The sequence below is a fragment of the Sebastes fasciatus genome, chromosome 3, assembly GCF_043250625.1.
Source record: "Sebastes fasciatus isolate fSebFas1 chromosome 3, fSebFas1.pri, whole genome shotgun sequence".
Taxonomy (NCBI): Eukaryota; Metazoa; Chordata; class Actinopteri; order Perciformes; family Sebastidae; genus Sebastes; species Sebastes fasciatus.
The window spans coordinates 19,293,661-19,312,420 of NC_133797.1; the positions used below are offsets into that span (position 1 = coordinate 19,293,661).

At 38.8% G+C, this 18,760-nt stretch overlaps 1 protein-coding gene across 4 annotated transcripts in view; it reads left to right on the top strand.

The window, feature by feature from the left end:
• Window positions 1–1,636: 1,636 nt before the first annotated feature.
• Window positions 1,637–18,760, top strand: part of arhgap10 (Rho GTPase activating protein 10) — a 61,117-nt gene continuing 43,993 nt past the window's right edge. The window contains exons 1-4 of one of the 4 annotated variants that reach the window (XM_074629414.1): window positions 1,638–2,006; window positions 2,100–2,273; window positions 17,078–17,173; window positions 17,396–17,457. In XM_074629414.1, the coding sequence (XP_074485515.1) occupies window positions 2,120–2,273; window positions 17,078–17,173; window positions 17,396–17,457 (312 nt within the window). In that variant the 5' untranslated portion in view covers window positions 1,638–2,006; window positions 2,100–2,119. Of the gene's footprint in view, window positions 2,274–4,717; window positions 4,776–17,077; window positions 17,174–17,395; window positions 17,458–18,760 lie in introns of those variants that run through there. The other 3 variants (XM_074629415.1, XM_074629413.1, XM_074629416.1) reach the window with 3 other exon arrangements.

Consider the following 18,760-nt stretch of genomic DNA (forward strand, 5'->3'; position numbering starts at 1 on the left):
ACAAATTATACCATGTGCTTGTAACTGTGTGTTATGTCTTGTATGTTGCGTTCAGTTCGATTCAATTCAATCGATTCAACATTTCAGAAGGAAATATTGTATTTTTTTTATTCCACTACGTATATCTGACAGCTGTTGTGGTTACTTTACAAATTAAGATTTAACATACAAAACATATGAGGTAATATGCATTTTTATTGACTAAACAACCCACAAAGAAAAGAAAATTGCACTACTTCTGTTTCAGTTTCAGTTTTATTTGTCATATGTAGATTAACACAGGGTGAACAGTACAATGAAATGTATAGGATGAGAGAGCGGGTTTGCTCAGCAATAAAATACAAGAAAAATGACAATAATAAGATATAATAACATTAATAAGATAAAATAACAATGATAAGATAAAGTGACAATAAGTTGTAAAAAGCGTCAACATAGATAGAATAAAAATACATAAATATACAGTACATGTGAAAATGAGGATTGTATGTAAAAGTAATTATAATATAAAAATAAGTATTGCAATAAAATACTTCTAACTATATTGGTAAAATGCTACGTACACATTAATGCATCATTAATAACGATCAACTGATATATATTATATGATAAACAACACCCTTGCTGTCCACTTTTCTGTTGCATATCAAGTATTTTTACTTTTATAGACATACTTAAGGTAAATTTTTCCACCAATTTACCTACTTCTTTATTTTGACTGACTTTAAATGTAAAACTTGAATTTGTAACTGAGTATTTTTTCAGTCTGTTATTGTTACTTTTACCTACATAAAAGATCAAACTACTTCCTCCTCCACTGCTGACATCATTTTTTTTTTTAACAATGTCTTTATTGTTTTTTTTTAAATTTATTCAATACAGGATTTACTTTAACAAACATATCATCCCCCACACACCCACCCGTTCTCTCTAACTTTTCCCTTTCTTACAGGACCAAAATCAATACACATCTTCACAGTATCAATCAGACAATTAAACAGTTAAATGGCACCTCTAACAAAATTAAGATACACATAAACAGAAAATAAATATATAGAAAATAAATAATAAATAAAATAAAAAGATTTTCAAAAACAAGAATCCATTCCCTTCTGAGGGTCTACCACTATTGTGAATTTTTACGTATCCTATCTTAATTATTTATCCTTTAGAAGCTCTCCAATATCACTATTTTTTATGAAATCATTAAATGATTTCCATATTTCCTCATAAACACCCAGGTATATGTTATTCTCTCCATTGACATACATTGTGCCATATTTTTAATCCAAGCGCCAGTTGTAGGTGCATCTGATTTCTTCCAATTAAAAGCAATCATTCGTTTTGCCTGCAATATAGCAAAATCAATAAATGTACATTCTTTGGTTTTCTCAGATTGAGATCTGATGGGTACAAATGTAGCAATATCATTTTGGGATCTAGTGGAATGTTTACAGATAAAATGATCATGATTTTATTGATCACCTCCCTCCAGAATTTCTTGATTTTGTCACACTCCCAAATGCAATGTATAAGTGTTCACTGCTGACATCTTTAACCAACCATCTAATATACAAATCAGTGCTCACCCCCGGGGCAGCGAAGCGAAGGCGGAAGTACATACAACTAAACCATCTTGCAGAGTCTCTCGTAGAAGTTTTGCTACACGCATACACAGATGTCAGCAGAGTTTCTCAATCTGTCACTCTGCGAGGTCTAGGTGGAGTAACGCCTGATGGAGGAAGGAAAACTAGGATTACAGCTATACCGGGACTTTGCTGACAACTCCCGTGAACCGACTTCCCAATGAACTCTAAACCCGTTAACGCATCGCTCTCACCTTTTAACCATTCTACCTGTTAGCTGCTCTTTGTCGTTGTTTAGCAACTGTGGAACGGAGTCAGAAGTTAGTTGCCATGCTAACCGTCGTTAGCTGCTGCTGCTGCTGTTTCACGTAGCCAGCTATGTTTACTCTGCTAGACTTGAAACTACCAGCGAAAAGAGCGGTACTTTGATTATATCAGCTGCTTTTTATTTATTTACGCTACAAAAGAAAGTAAGCGTGCTTTTTTTTTTACCAGTTTCCCCCGTTGTTGGAGCAATCAAGTGTGTGACAGCAATGGGACTACACCCACTGGAGTTCAGTGAGTGCTATCTGGACAGCCCCAGCTTCAGGGAGAAGATCAAGGCTCATGAAGCAGAGCTGGACAAAACTAACAGGTTTATCAAAGAGCTGTACAAAGATGGGAAGAACCTCATCAATGCAACAAAGCGTAAGTTAATGTTTTGTACTGTTAAGAAAAGTCACACAAATCAATGCACTTCTTGCCTTGGGAAAAAGGTCCACTAGTGTAACAACCTCTTTCTCAGGTTATGTTGTGGAGCAAACAGCTTGCTTAAGAGTGACAGAATAGATGGAAAAATAACACAAGAGACTGTCTTGACAACCAGTCCAAGGCGTTGTCTTTCTTATCTGTTTGATTGTTGCCTTATTTTATACTGTTTTTATGAGGACAATTATTCATGAGTTGCCTAAACCTAAAGAGGTTGTAGTTTTATTGCCTAAACCCAACTGTTTTTTGTTGCCTTAACCTAAAGAGGTTGTAGTTTTATTGCCTAAACCCAACTGTTTTTTGTTGCCTTAACCTAAAGAGGTTGTAGTTTTATTGCCTAAACCCAACTGTTTTTTGTTGCCTTAACCTAAAGAGGTTGTAGTTTTGTTGCCTAAACCTAAAGAAGTTGTAGTTTTGTTGTCTAAACCTAAAGAGGTTGTAGTTTTGTTGCCTAAACCTAAAGAAGTTGTAGTTTTGTTGTCTAAACCTAAAGAGGTTGTAGTTGTATTGCCTAAACCCAACTGTTTTTTGTTGCCTTAACCTAAAGAGGTTGTAGTTTTATTGCCTAAACCCAACTGTTTTTTGTTGCCTTAACCTAAAGAGGTTGTAGTTTTATTGCCTAAACCCAACTGTTTTTTGTTGCCTTAACCTAAAGAGGTTGTAGTTTTGTTGCCTAAACCTAAAGAAGTTATAGTTTTTTTGTCTAAACCTAAAGAGGTTGTAGTTTTGTTGCCTAAACCTAAAGAAGTTGTAGTTTTGTTGTCTAAACCTAAAGAGGTTGTAGTTTTATTGCCTAAACCCAACTGTTTTTTGTTGCCTTAACCTAAAGAGGTTGTAGTTTTATTGCCTAAACCCAACTGTTTTTTGTTGCCTTAACCTAAAGAGGTTGTAGTTTTATTGCCTAAACCCAACTGTTTTTTGTTGCCTTAACCTAAAGAGGTTGTAGTTTTGTTGCCTAAACCTAAGGAAGTTGTAGTTTTGTTGTCTAAACCTAAAGAGGTTGTAGTTTTGTTGCCTAAACCTAAAGAAGTTGTAGTTTTGTTGTCTAAACCTAAAGAAGTTGCACAATTGCTTAGTGCTTTGAACTGTCACACTCACACAATATGTTTTCCTACTCTAAAACCTTCAGACAGACTTTGTTTGTCACCCAGGTATGTCTTTCATTTAGCATTTAGGACAGCCTAAAATAGATGAAAAATTGTCAAATAACACAAGAGACTGTCTTTACAACTAGACCAAGGCGTTGTCTTTCTTATCTGTTTGAATATTGCCTTATTGTCTGCTTTTTTTTATGAGGACAATTATTCATGAGTTTTTTTATTAACCCCCTGCTCTATTTGCTCTCAGCCACACACACACCTCTACTGGGTTAAAATGATTAGATTATTATCTCTTTGAACTCTAGTCTTGTGGGCAGGGCTTGTTTGTAAGGTGCTGTAAATATGTCTTGTAGGAAAACCCCTCAGCCTCTTTATGTAATGTTTTTTAGGGCTGTCAATCGATTAAAATATTTAATCGCGATTAATTGCATGATTGTCCATGATGAATCGCGATTAATCGCATTTATTATCTGTTCAAAATGTATCTTAAAGGGGGATTTGTCAAGTAATTAATACTTTGCCCACTCAACATGGGAGTGGGCAAATATGCTGCTTTATGCAAATGTATGTATGTGGATGGGTCACAAAACAGGGTTTTCACCCAGGAGACTGGAGTTTGCATCCCGTGTGAAACCAACAATGTGTAGTTGTCTTGTGTTCATAGTTATTTTAATCCAAAACACAATGTTTTTCCCTAAACTTAACTGTTTTATTGTCTATACCTAAAGAAGTTGTAGTTTTGTTGTCTAAACCTAAAGAAGTTGCAGTTTTATTGCCTAAACCTAAAGAAGTTGTAGTTTTGTTGCCTAAATAAGTATTTTTGTTTGTGTTCAAAAGGTGACGTTTCATTCAGTTTTACAACATGTTTCGTGTTGCTTTTAAGTTTCACTTTCACTTTTACAACATAATAGGCGTAGGAGGCCACTCTTGTGTTGCCTAAACCTAAAGAAGTTGTAGTTTTGTTGCCTAAACCTAACTAAATTGTCAAATAACACAAGAGACTGTCTTTACAACTAGACCAAGGCACTGTCATTCTTGTCTGTTTGAATGTTGCCTTATTTTCTGCTGTTTTTATGAGGACAATTATTCATGAGTTACTTTAATAACCCTGCTGTATTTGCTCTCAGCCACACACACACCTCTACTGGGTTAAAATGATTAGATTATTATCTCTTTGAACTCTAGTCTTGTGGGCAGGGCTTGTTTGTAAGGTGCTCAGTGCTTACAGACAGAAAAAAATGGACTGCTCTGCTGTAAATATGTCTTGTAGGAAAACCCTTCAGCCTCTTTGTGTTATAAGAACTGTACAAAGATGGGAAGAACCTCATCAATGCAACAAAGCGTTAGGGGTCTTCATGGTGTCCACTATTGTAACAACCTCTTTCTCAGGTTATGTTGTGGAGCAAACAGCTTGCTTAAGAGTGACAGAATAAACAGAATAACCTAAAACCTAAACCTAAAGAAGTTGTAGTTTTGTTGCCTAAACCTAAATAAGTTGTAGTTTTGTTGCCTAACCCTAAATAAGCCTTTTTGTTTATGTTCAAAAAGGTGACGTTTCATTCAGTTTTACAACATGTTTGTGTTGCTTTTAAGTTTCACTTTCAGGCCACAAATGCGTCACTCTAACAATAAAGTTCACCTCTTCAGACCTTTTCCCTTCTCCCTTCTCCGTGCATCTTCGAAGTAGGTGAATTTGTGCCAGAAATTCCTACTCTGCCTAAACAATTTAAATGTGTAATTTATCATCTTTCCATGACGATATGATCATATTGTATAAGATTGTGTTGTCCAAATGGATGATTTTGAGCAAGTTGTGGTTAAAAAATATTAACTTTGTTTTCTTAATTTGCACTATGCATAACTGCAAAACACAATAATCCTCAGGCTGAGGCAGCTTCATCCTGACCTGAAGTTGTTTTTCTACTTAAGTTGAGCTCCATGATTTGGCGCAAAGTATACACTTGACACAGGGTCAAAAGGTTACAAAGAGATTTACCTGATTATCTGCAATGTTTAAGTGTGTTATGGTGTTCAAATGGTGTTCAAATGAAGCAGTAGTAGTATTATTTAGGTGCCTCACACGTGTCAAGGAGACCTCTGCAATGTTGACACCAGTCATGATGGATGTGTGAATTCAAGCTGTCTATGCATGTCACAGGAGAAGTCTGTCCTCAGTCACCTCTTCTATAGATTCAGCTAACATGGGAGGAACCCAGCATGGCCTAATGCTGCTGCTGTGGCTCCTTCTGCTTCACACTGTGCTCCTCCTGTATGTACTGTACTGAACTGTTGTGCTAAGCTGTTATTTGCATACTTGTGGCCTATTGTACCTGTTCGCTTGAGTGAGTCTCTGTCATCATGGTGAATATTCCCCCAAAACTGAAACTGTATGAATGTTTAAAGACAACGGAGCTGACAACGGAGCTGACGACAGAGCTAGCAACGGACTCTGCAAAGTTAGCAGAAGTATACACGTGTGACTACATTCGGTTTTTGAAATAACAAAGGGAACTGTATATACAAAATACATATATGGAAATAAGATTGATTGGATTGTATTCACCAGAAGTATAAAACATTACATGATCAGGGGGCGTGCCCTTCTGGTGTCGTTGAGCAATTCTGAATGTTTGGTTTGCAAACCGCAACCGACACATCCTACTCATTCTTCCTTTAAGATCTATTAATGTGTGTAAAACTCTCAGGAGAGCAATTGTTTTTAAGATAAGTGATCATACCATGTGTTCAGCGTTGCCTAAATAACACATCTTTTCATTTGTAACCTTCAAGTAAACAGTAATCGTGACCTTGTCTTCATACTTTCTACTCATGTTTCATTCACCTGCTCTGACTTATAGTTGAAAGATAACATGCCACTTTCAGTTTTTGCAACCACGTGGAGTTACTATCAGGCGAACTTCCACAGAGCACCGTGGTGAACTCTGGTATTCACACAGATGAGTTGATATTGATGCTCTGCTATGTTGGTGTAAACTGATACACAAGTATCCCGTTTCAGGAGGACGTCATGTCTTGTATTTCATGCCTTATATGACTGTGGCTAAACTATGCATCTGTTTTTTTTTTTTTAAGTTGATTTGAAGTGTGTACAACATGTGACGTACATCACAGATCAAGTCTGTTAACCCTCATTAGGTCTGTGTTACAGTAGCTTCTGGCTTATGAGAATAAGGAACCGTGGTTACACGCTCCCACTGGGAATACTGCAAAGTCAGTAGAAATTTCAGGAAGGAACTGGAGGTCACTGGTCAGGTCATGTACTTATGTATTGACATTAATGAAGTCCTCTCATCCTATTTTGCTCAGCCTGTGGAGACTGTTTTTGAAAATGTGGCCTGCTCCCTTCATCTGTCAAATGACTGTTGTTGGCATTCTTTGATAACTGTAATCATGAGGTGTTTACTCTAATCGCAGTAGGAGAGCAACTTAAACATTATCCAAATAACACAGCAAAGTATTAAAATGATAATAATGCCCCATGGCCTGGCTGTTTTTTCAATGTTGACCAGAATTAGAAACAATACACTACTATTTACAATGGGTGTTGCCTGCCTTGATATTTAATTTGAGGCGAGGCTGATTAATCCAAACTGTGCTGAGTAGCTGTCAGCTGTCTGTGTGTGTGTGTGAATGATAACACTCATGTTGCAGGTAGAGCTGAAACAATCAATAGAACATTTTAATTTCAATCAATCAATTTTAATAATTGATTAATTTGTTGAAGTATATTTGGTCTTGTCTAGCAGGTAACTCACAAATTGCGAAAACTTGCAAAAACTCTGGCGAGTCTCGCTAACCTTAACCATTTGAGGACAACGCCTAACCTTAACTATTCAAGGACAACGCCTAACCTTAACTATTCAAGGACAAAGCCTAACTATTCAAGGACAACGCCTAACCTTAACCATTCGAGCCTAACCTTAACCATTTGAGGACAACGCCTAACCTTAACTATTCAAGGACAACGCCTAACCATAACCATTCGAGCCTAACCTTAACCATTTGAGGTCAATGCCTAACCTTAACTATTCAAGGTCATTCAAAGTCAGTGCTTAACCTTAACCATTCAAAGTCAATGCTTAATCTTAACCATTCGAGGCCAATGCCTAACCTTAACTATTCAAGGTCAATGCCTAACCTTAACCATCATACGAGTAGTTTTAGCTAGGGATGTAAGAAAATATTAATAATATAGAGTAGCGCAATATTAAAAACATTATCGATTTTTAATTAATAGTTTACATGCACGTTACGTTATACTAGCTCAAGTATAAATCAGTTCAAAAGTAACAGTGTTGTTAATTTATTTACACTCTGGGTGGAGCTCAGCTCCTGCTTTGGTCTTATTACTGGGACATTAGTCTGATAATCTTGTCTCATGAGAATGTGACCCTGTGTCTGATTCTCCTCTTCATAGAGATCATACATAATAGCCCAGCAGTTTTTTCTCCTTCTAAATCGGCCTTGTTGTTTGTGGTTTGCAGCTTTGAAGCTCAGACAGTTGTTTTTGATGAATGGAGTTGATTTTGGGAGGCTAAGCTATGTAATCCTCTCTGTATATGATGGTCACACCATAAGATCTAACACTCTGCAGTGTTGTAAAAATGGTTGATCTAGCATGCAGTGGTAAACATTGACAGATTTAGTCTCGTTTACAGCTTATAGTAAATGTTATGGATTAAAAAGTTGTACGATAAAATGCTCTACTTTATGTTTGACCTCGGCATGATCTGCTGTTTAGACCGTCCAAAAGACAGTTGTTGATCTCCACACCCCATTCCCTTTCTCAGCTTTTCAGTGACCAGGAGGATGTCCCACTACGGAAAGTCCTTGGCTCTGAGAGGAAACCTTATAGCGGGGCCCTGGGCCAGAGAGCTATGACATGGAAGTGCCCACTAGAGGAGCAACATGCAGATGTGCTTCTGTTTTCAGAGGGTTTCCTCCACAGGAACTGTGTCCTGTCTGTAGCCTCTCAATCACCCCTCACTGTTGTCATCAGTACATGTTGGTTTCTCGTTTGTGGAAGAAAATATGAACTCTCCATTTCTCAATGTGTTTTTAGCATGTTCTGTTATTGTTGCAATCATCTGAAAAGTGAAGTTGGACAGTCGCAGTGCGGTCAATGTCAGTCCTTTCCACAGCTGGACTTCCTCTGGTGAATTGACCATTTGGCTCTTAAAGCAAAAATAATTTGTAATTTTTTTTCTTCACTTTCAGTTCCACAAACGCAGCCATGTGAAGGTCTTTTTTTCTCATTGGTAGACAGGTTTAAGAGTAGCCTGCCATGGTGTGCTTTGGCTCACTGCTACTCTCTGTAATCACATTACTGATTCTGCCAAAGAGCCACATCACAATCTTTCATTAAAATCGCATTAGTACAAGACGTGAAGTCATGTGGGAGGAACGCTTTTACATCCCTCACTCCAGAGAGAACAAGACCTACTGTAAAAATGATGCTTGGTGGCACAACTATGCTTTTGGGGCTCCTTTTTTGGCTCTTAGTGTTGAGAAATTTTTGAAGCACCTTTTGATTGTATGGTGTACTCTAACTTTTTGGATATGTGCCAACAGAAGACCCAGATTGCTGATAAATCTTTCATTAGCCAATTGGTCATTATTGACAGGATACTACTCAGCACAACCTCACCCTACCGACTTGTTTTGAGGATCAGGAAGTCATGAATGAAGTAATGCATGCTTTGTGGGCAGGGAGCTGGGGGGAGAGAGATTGTGGGAGGGGATGGGTGGGCAGGCTCTGTCGAGGGCAAAGGTGGGAGGCGAGTGTGGAGCAGGGATAGGGACTGGAAAAGATGGGAGAGTGGAACAGGAAGGACTGTGGAAAGGCACGATATGTAAACGCTGGCCGCTGTTTGAGGGCCTGGACCAGGCCAGCTCTGACCTAAGTGGCACATCTGATGAGACTGTAGAAATCATAACAAACATCACTGCAACAGGCGCCAATGAATACACTGTGGACATCTTCAGCAGCTGAACTTTGACATGTACATACCTTTTCTGGCTTGTTTTGGGGAAAACTTTTGCAGCAGCTGCAGCCAGAACATGCGATTTAAAGTTTCCTGCTTTAAGACATGCAGTAAGTGGAAAAGTTCAAATAATTGATGTTAATTATCTTAAGTGTACTAACTTTTGTAAATAACTATTTCATACTAAAATTTGTAAGCATGACTGTAATTAATGAATCATTGCGACAATGTTGGAAGAGACACAATATTGTATTTAACATGTAACGCCTGATGTGACAGCAGCCTGAGGCTGTAAGCATAGAAGAGGCAAATTCACCTCAGGAGGATTCACAATAAAAACAAACTACTACTGTACTAGTGGTGCAATGGTTCAACAAGCCCACGGGTTGGTTTATTTTGCTGTTTTTGGGTCACGGTTTCGGTTTGTTTTGCACATTAGGTAGGAGAAAACATAACCATTTTTGACACCAAGATTTTTGTTTTTACTGCAAATGTATATCGGTTCAAAATATCAGTTATCGGTCTCCTTGATTACTAATAATTGGTATCGGTCCTGAAAAAAACATATTGGTCGATCCCTAATTTACCAGCTTATAAAAAGTTCAAGGTAAAAGATAGGAAGTGGGCGTCTGAGTTAAGATTATTTTGTCACATATGTGTGATTTGTGCATCAAGATACACAAATCACATATGTGTGATTTGTGTATCTTGTTGCTGTCTTGTTTTGACAGTGGTCTGGTTGAAAAAAGCCACCTCTGCTTTGGTCTGTGGTGCCTCATAATAACCAGAGCCATGTGATTCAATTCCCCCCCCTCCCCATTGTATCATCTTTGTTTTTCTACCCACCTCCTCTGAACGGGGGCACCGATGTTTATGTCACAGAGCGAGACATTTTGTCATGTTTTTCCTATTACAGAACAATCTGGCTCGTAATATCAGATACATGTAAGGTGGGGTCTGTATGACTCACACGCTGCAGCCAGAAGCCTGAGGTCTCTGGCTTTCTGCAGAGAAACTAGCCAAGTTTGACAGTTCCCAGGTTTGCTCTGAAATGCCTTGCTTTAAAAGGCAAAAAGCAGGAGAAGCCTTTGCCTTGGACTTGTGTGCCCTTGTGTGTGTGTGTGTGGTATTTCTATCTTGTGATAGTTCTTTCCTCCGGGACAGCAGCTATCATTTCAATCTGTTATGCAGACCTCTCATCTGACACTGTTGTTTATTGCTCCACTGATTGTATCCAGTTGATCTATGCTGTTTTAACTTGAATTGACACTACACAGGGACGCGAATGCTGTCGCTATTTTTTTTCCTTCTCTGAATGTCGCCTGCCGTCGATTAACTCTGGAGCGTCATGTAACCGGATAACATTCATTTTTCATGTTTTACGTAATCAGGTCCACACAGCTTGGCCTCGTATATCGTCATATTCGCTGTCCACCCTGCAGTGAGTTAAACATGCATGCAGCCTGTGTAATCACATTGTGGATGGGTGTGATCTGTGCACCACGCTCGCATATGGCACCAATAAAGAGCTTGCAAGTCTATCCCTTGACATCACTGTTCTTGGAGTACATACTAATTGTCCACATTGACCTTAGCTGTGATGCAGTCTTTGCTGAGTTAAAGGGATACCCTTAATATTCTAATAACGTGCAATAGTCAAATGTACAAGACCCAAATTTGCTTTAGATATACATCTGTGGATAATAAAAACATGGCTAGCACATTTAATTGAAAGAAAATTATGAGATGGCAAAGCCGTGCAACATTCAACAACCCTATTAAATTTCCTGCATTTATTATGTTCTGCGATGGGGCAGTAAAAAAGACCTTGAAGAATGAATGGCATTGATTTTTACTATCAGAATACCATCAGCTCTTCATTATCTTTTACAATACGGTGACGTTGGCTACTGCCCTGACTTTACGTCAGACACAATATACCTTGTTAAGGTGTGTCAAGGTTCAGTGTAATGTTGTCACAACATGTTTTTACTATCTGGGGGAGTAGCTGAACTTTCCACTCTACATTCATGTGTGTTTTGGGATCATTTGAGCACTGCAGTTGACCAACAATGACTCCATAAGGGTCACTGATTACCCATCAAGCTAGATGGTGAGAATTGACTTCGGTTATAAGTAATGATGTGATTGCGATGCTCTGTTTAACAATATAACTCATTATAGACCTTCACATATTACTGCTACTAACAACAACAACATGCATTTTTTATACCTCCACGTCGGCGACAGCCGTGGCCGGAGGCATTATGTTTTCGGGTTGTCCGTTCGCCCATCCGTACCATTCTTGTGAAAGCGATATATCAGCGCCTTGAAGGATTTTTTTCCACTTGGACTCAAGGATGAACTGATTACAATTTGGTGGTCAAAGGTCAAGGTCACTGTGACCTTGAAAACACGTTTTTGGACATAACTCAAGGATTCATATGCTAATTATGACAATTGTACTCAAATGTCTGATAGGATAACAAGATCTATTGATGACATTTTGGACAGACATGGATGTAAACTGCAACTTGACTGGTTGGCGGAGGCATACAACCACAAAGCGGTAATTCTTGAAGGTTATAACATAAACACATGCCGTAGCCGAAGCTTCGTTCTTGTCTGGCATGCATGTGGAAAATATGTAAAAGTAAAAAGAAATATTAATAACAAAGCCAAACAAAAGCAGAACCAAAAGCGCTAAAAAAGACATGAGTAGTAGAGACTTGGTATGAGCATAAATTAAAACAAAATACAACCTCTAAAATTGCTTTTCTACGAAAGCAGGGATTTAAAAGACGACAGACTCATCTTCCCCACATTCCTCTGGCAGACTGCTTCAAAGCACAGAGAGCTGCCGACTGCAGGAACCTGGTCACTTTCAACCCTGGACATAAGGCTCATTAGAAGGGAGAGCAAAGACGATTGAGTTACAGCAATTCAAGTAAATGTTATACTTTCAAAATGGTGCCACTAAGATGGAGTATACTGATGGAAAACAGAAAGAGTTAGCAAACAGTTGCCTAATTATACATCTGAGCAAGATTAGTATTCATCTGGAGTCGTGTTTCTGGCCACCCAACATATGTAAGTCCAACATACAGCCTCTTTTTTAGCTGTTTTGAGCTTTAGACGAGTCTCTAGCATCTAAATTCCTCAATATGTTCACCAGCTGGGACTGGAAACAACGCCGATGAGTGCAGAGGAAGTTAACCAAAACAGTTAAACCAGAATCATTTGCGGAAAAACGCTAAAATGCTCTGTAGAGGGGAGGGGAGCTGGTGATAATAAAACTACACTTTGACCCACTGGGAGTAGTATTATGTAGCTCAACCTCAGCACCAGAATGCGTTAAGAAGTTCTCGCACTCAGCTGTGTTAGCAAGGATGAAGAGGTTTTTAGTTTGTCTGGCTAAATGAGACGTTGCTTCATTGGCGGTGCGGTGAGTGTTGTGCCAGATTCTCACCACTCAAGGGCTGTATCTTACATTGTGCTTGTCAAGTGGACAATAAAAACACAAGCAGTTGTGAAATACGATCGTAGTAATGCAGTCAGCACTACTGTAGGGCACGCATCCACAGATAAAGCCTGCCAATTTAAATTGAGTAGAGGTGTAAGATGCTAGATCCAATGAGAAATATATCTTGTCTCCATCCCGCTCACTTGTCTTATAAAATTATAGAGTTTGTGATAGACCTTGTGTTGTCTGCAGTCATTCCATGTGCTGCAAATTAAGCACTATTGCCGACACCAGAGTGACCAGAATCACCTTTTATGGACTTGCACACCCTGGTCTGGATTTTAGCTGTATGTGTGGTTTGGATTCCTTCAGGATTTGACTGTAACTTCAAAGGAAATTCAGTTCAGCATAGCAAGTGTTTGCTCCCAAAATAATGACCTTACGGGCTTATATTTGCCATACCTTTATTTTGAAAATAATGCCCGTTACCCGTACTTAACTACCCCCACATAGCAGTTCATCAGGTTGTGTTTACACCAGTTAGAAGTCACCTCTGTGACAGAAACATGCCGGCCAAAAAGTGAAAAGCTTTTAGTGTATTCGTGATATGAGCTCCAAAATGATTCGGTGTGGTTGACACAAGTTTATAATATGACTTTTCTACTCTAAACTATTGTCTAATGAATTCTTGCAGTAACTCACATCTGATTATAATAATAAGGGCATGCTATAATACTCCTCCCTGCTCTGACTCTCAGCAAAATACTGTGGTTAAAGAGGTGCCTGAGGCGGAGGACTTGACACTCCGCTGCTATTGTTTGTCAGAGTCTCTTAATGTTGCTTGTGCAGTGGCCTGTTTTCTGTTTACCACGTCTCTGTGGTATCTGAGGAAAGGACAAAGTAGACCCTCTCCACTCTTGATTAATGATCTAAAGTTGGTTCTGTGCAGCGTCTCGCAGAAGTTCATGAGCCAAGAAATGAGCTATTAGTAGCCATAAACAAGTTATGAATACTTTTGTTTTGCTTAATGTCATTAGAGTATATTTGCTACATTCCAGTGCAAAAGCTGTATCTGATTTTAATAGTGAGTCAGCTTGCTTTTTATGTTTATGCACATTTCATTTGCTCTTTGAACTTTTAATTTCTTAAAAACAATTACCTCACCCACAAGTAAAGAAAGAACATTTCCTCTAAGTGCTATATTGAGACCTACTCAAAGAACAAACAATTGTAAATACTGTAATACACAAGCTGTCCCATTGTCTGTTTTGCATCCCTTAGCTTCCTGCAGATTTACACAAATTGGGCAAAGGAGTCAACCACAGGTGTTTGTTTACCCACATTTCCTTGTGTGCTTCAGGGATTGTAAAGATTTGAGAGTGAGCTGAAGAGCAACCAGCAAAGGATTTCAGACTGCTTGAAATAAATAATTGAGGCAGAAGCTATGCCCTTTGTGCCGGGCTCAGGCAGACCATGTCCAACACCTCTCACATGTCTGGGCTTTGGGCCCGACTGTAGGTTTAATCCATAGCATGAGTACACACACCGCTCCGAGAACCTGGAGAGTGTAAACAGCAGGATAGACAGTTGAAATAAATTAATTAAAAATGATTATACCAGGCTGTTTTATTATCTGTATCTTATTATTATGAAATGTTATTACTATGCATTCAACAAAAAAATGTACTGTAATTGTTAAGCTTCTGAGCATCCAGGGCCTTTCTTTCACAGAATATTGGATGACCTCTGCTGTCTTTAGGAAAGCCTGAGTCGTCCACTTTAACTCCGTCTAGGTATGCCACATAGAAGTGGTGTTCATCATCTGAAAACTGGGAATCTGAAGATTTATTTGAGACGCAGCTCAGCACTCTGTGTCAAGTTAGTCTTATTGTCAATCTACCTAGGAAAGTCATAGATCCTCTGAATGCCCTAGGTCTCTAGTTCGTGGTTTTATTGGATCCACAAGAGTCTCAGCTTTCCAGTGATACCCAATTTATGTAATTCCAAGACTGTTTAGGGACCCCGGTATGCAGAAATATTCAATTACGCCATTTTTAGGCATATGCAAAAATAACACATTTGTATTGCCCCAAACTGCATGTGATTATCATAAAGTGGGCATGTCTGTAAAGGGGAGACTCGTGGGTACCCATAGAACCCATTTATACTAATATTATCACTCTAGCTCTAAATCGGAGCCCGCTACGACCTCTGAAAGACAGAATATTGGTCGTCGGATTGTTAAAAGGTTAAAGCCAGTTGGGGTTGCATGAACAGCAAAACAATGTAGTTTGCGATGAGATTCATAATTATTTTAACTGCAACAATGAGAGAACAAACCTCTATATTACTTAAGTCATTTTCTCTGTTAGATACCTTTGTTGGTCAGACATAATTAGCAATTTGAATCACTTCGGCTCTGGAAAATAATGATGGATATTTCTCAGTATTATTAGCATTTTTTTTTTTACACTAAAAGACAATTTAAAATATTTTCTGAAACGACTCAGTATTAAAGTATTATCATTACGTGCAGCTCTACCTTCCAGTCAGCTGTTGAGTGCTTTTGTAGCAGTCACAGATGCTCAGCAGACTCCGAGCTCTATTCAATGGTGTAGCTCAGTTGATTGTTCCCTATAGAGTCCCAGCTATCTGCCACATCTACTGACACTGCTCCTCAGTGTACTGCTCACAGCTCCAGTCTTAAAATACCCGTGCCGCATTCTGTCATGCTTCCCCCTGGGGGACTGCCACGGGTCAGAGAGCCCACCACGGGGGAATCTCTTCACTGTTTGGAAATAGATCTGGTTTGCTGTATTTACTGGTGTGCAATGGGTGTAGTGGAGGGTGCAGCATTTATCCACCTCTCACAATCTGAAATTGTTTTAATGCAGATCTAGGAGCATTTATGCACAATTTACATGGTTGAGTGCACTTTTCAGAGAGTCTTTACCCATGTTAGGGCTCGCCTGAGGTTCGGCTAGCCTGTCTGCCATTTATTAAAGAGGTTAACAGCAACAAGATTAAATGGATATGAATTGGTTTCCTATCCGGTAGGGTTGTCTCTTAACAACGTGTAACGGCATGAGAGGATTTTCAGGAGAGATATACTGGTTATATTGCATGCTACTTTTGATTAATGAGAGATTTATGCTGTTTTTAAGGTACTAGGGCTGGGCAATACATTGTATATGAGATTTAATGATATTAAGTTTGCAGTACTTGCATTTTTGTATGTCGTCAGTGCTATAGATGTACATTTTTTGCACTGTAATTTACATATTGCACTGGTAACACAAAGGAATGTGTGGTATTATAGGCTGCAACTAACTAATTATTTTACTAATAATTAATCTTTATATTATTTTTTACGATTAATCGATTAGTTGTTTGGTCTGTAAGATTTCAGAAAATGGTGGAAAATGTCGATCATTGTTTCCCAAAGCCCAAGATGACGTCCTCAAATGTCATAGACGAGTAAAGAAACCAGAAAATATTCACATTTAAGAAGCTGGAATCAGAGAATTTGAACTGTATTTTCTTTAAAAATTACTCATAAACCGATTAATCGATTATCAAAACAGTTGGCGATTAATTTAATAGTTGACAATTAATCGATGATTCGTTGCAGCTCTACATAAGACTGGCATTGGATTACATTACATTTAATTACAGCTACTTAAGCTGAAAAAGCAAAATACTATCATATATCTTGAAAACTAAAAATTAGACATGATATTTTGCCTATATTGAACAACTGTAGGGTATAACTATCAACTTCCTTCTGGGGCTATCCAGCATTATACACTGGTAGCATCATGCTATTTCTTTTCTCTTTATTTGTGTAAGCTATGACTGTCACACGCACCGATGATTAAATATAGATTTAAATGTGTTAACCTGTGGTACCTGCCCTGATGATGTGGTACATCAGGGTTTGATGTGCAACAGGATGTAGCAGACTGTAGACGAGCAGGATGTTTGCAAAGTGGTTAACACTGTGTGAAGTATCAGACCTCCTTCTCATGACAGCTTATATATTGTGTTACATTTTTACAACATTTTCCTCAGGACAGGACAGTAAAACTTGTAGATATAATATATCATATTAATCATTCAGCCTCCTTTTAAATGCACTGCTTGTAATGTTTTTTTATATTTGTCATGTTTTTGCAGAGCTTGGGATGGCACAGCGGAAGTTCGCCCAGTGCCTGGGAGAGTTTCAGTTTGAGTACGTCGGTGATGCGAAGACCGATGATGAGAAATGTATTGGTAAGTGTTGGTTTGCCTCCTTGCGTGATGGAAACTAACCACTAGTTCTGTTTGTTTATGGTTTTTTCTCTACCAGCACATTAAGAGCAGTTTTTGGTGTGCACCTGTAGTGGGAACAGCTGATAATCATAATGTCTTTTAAGCTGCATGTGTGTGTGTGAGAAAGAGAGTGAGATAGTGATTGCATTTATTACCCTGTTTAATTTTTTTTTTCTTCTTTAGATGAATCTTTGCAGGAATTCTCCTCATTCCTCAAGAACCTCGAAGACCAAAGAGAGCTGATGGTGAGAACAACCAGTCAGAACCTGCGCCAGGGGAAATACCTGTGTGTGTGTGTGTGTGTGTGTGTGTGTGTGTGTGTGTGTGTGTGTGTGTGTGTGTGTGTGTGTGTGTGTGTGTCTGTCTGTCTGTCTGTGGTGTATTAAACTTGAATTGTTTAGCTTTGTATGCTTGCACCGTGTGCATATCCAACCAGCCCACACCTATTACTGCCCATATTTGGTACTTGCATCTATTAATGTCTGACTCTGTCATCCGCCAGAGATCCAGACAGGCACTCATAATATAATTTTCTCTGACGTACAGTAAAGCTTCAGCATCCAGCAGGCAGAGCAAACCAGATCCCCAGTGGGTGGATAAGTATCGATAGTGTTTAAACAGTTCCTGTCTAAGGGTCACTGTCACAGCACTGTCTTGGGAGTGGCTGCAGAGACGACAAGATCCTCTTTATTACAGCCAAGCTTTAAATATCAAGAAAGATTCACATAAGCTGCTACTGGCAACAAGACAACAATACCGCCCATTACGACACACCACCACAAAGCCAGCTTCTGCATCAGGCAGCGTTGTTAAAATTGCTAATTTATAAACTACAAACCTCACACATCCAATATGAAGGAAGTTAGAACAATCTTACAGGAAGCCTGATTTTGATGGTGACAGTGGGTTATTAACCGCTTCCCTGAAGTGTTAAAAGTGTCACACTATTTATTATACTGTGATGTTAGAGATGATGCACCATCTTGTCTTGTGATTTATTTGTGACCTCTGTAGATGCTATGTAATAGATGTACTTGTAAAAGCTCCTCATTTTGAAGACTCCTTTTAATTTAAGCAGTAAGTTTGATGACCAGGGATAGTTTGGAAAAATACTTTAAAAATAAATACATCTAAAACAGGGGTTTGAAAGTCTAAGACTGTGGGCCTCCTCTCAGACAAAGCTTGGAAAAAGGCGCCTCCCTCACTCCCCCTTAGTTTACTTGCTTAGTTTCACTCAATTTCTGGATGCCTATGGGATCATGATTACATTATTTGATCCCATAGACACTCAAAAATTGAGCCAAGATAGCCTAATATTACTGTTTGACATCAGACTAGACTGTCAGACTAGGGATGCCACAGTGAGGAAATTTTCCCAGCGGTCAATAAACTCATTTCATCTCAACATTTTACAATGAAAAGATACTTTGATCTTTAACATTGGCTGTCTGTGTGTCTGGCCTCTCCGGTCAAGCTTTTGCTGCGGGCCCGCAGGTTTCCATTTGGCGCCGCTGAGCCACGCAGACCGGCTGTGACCGCTCCGTCCTC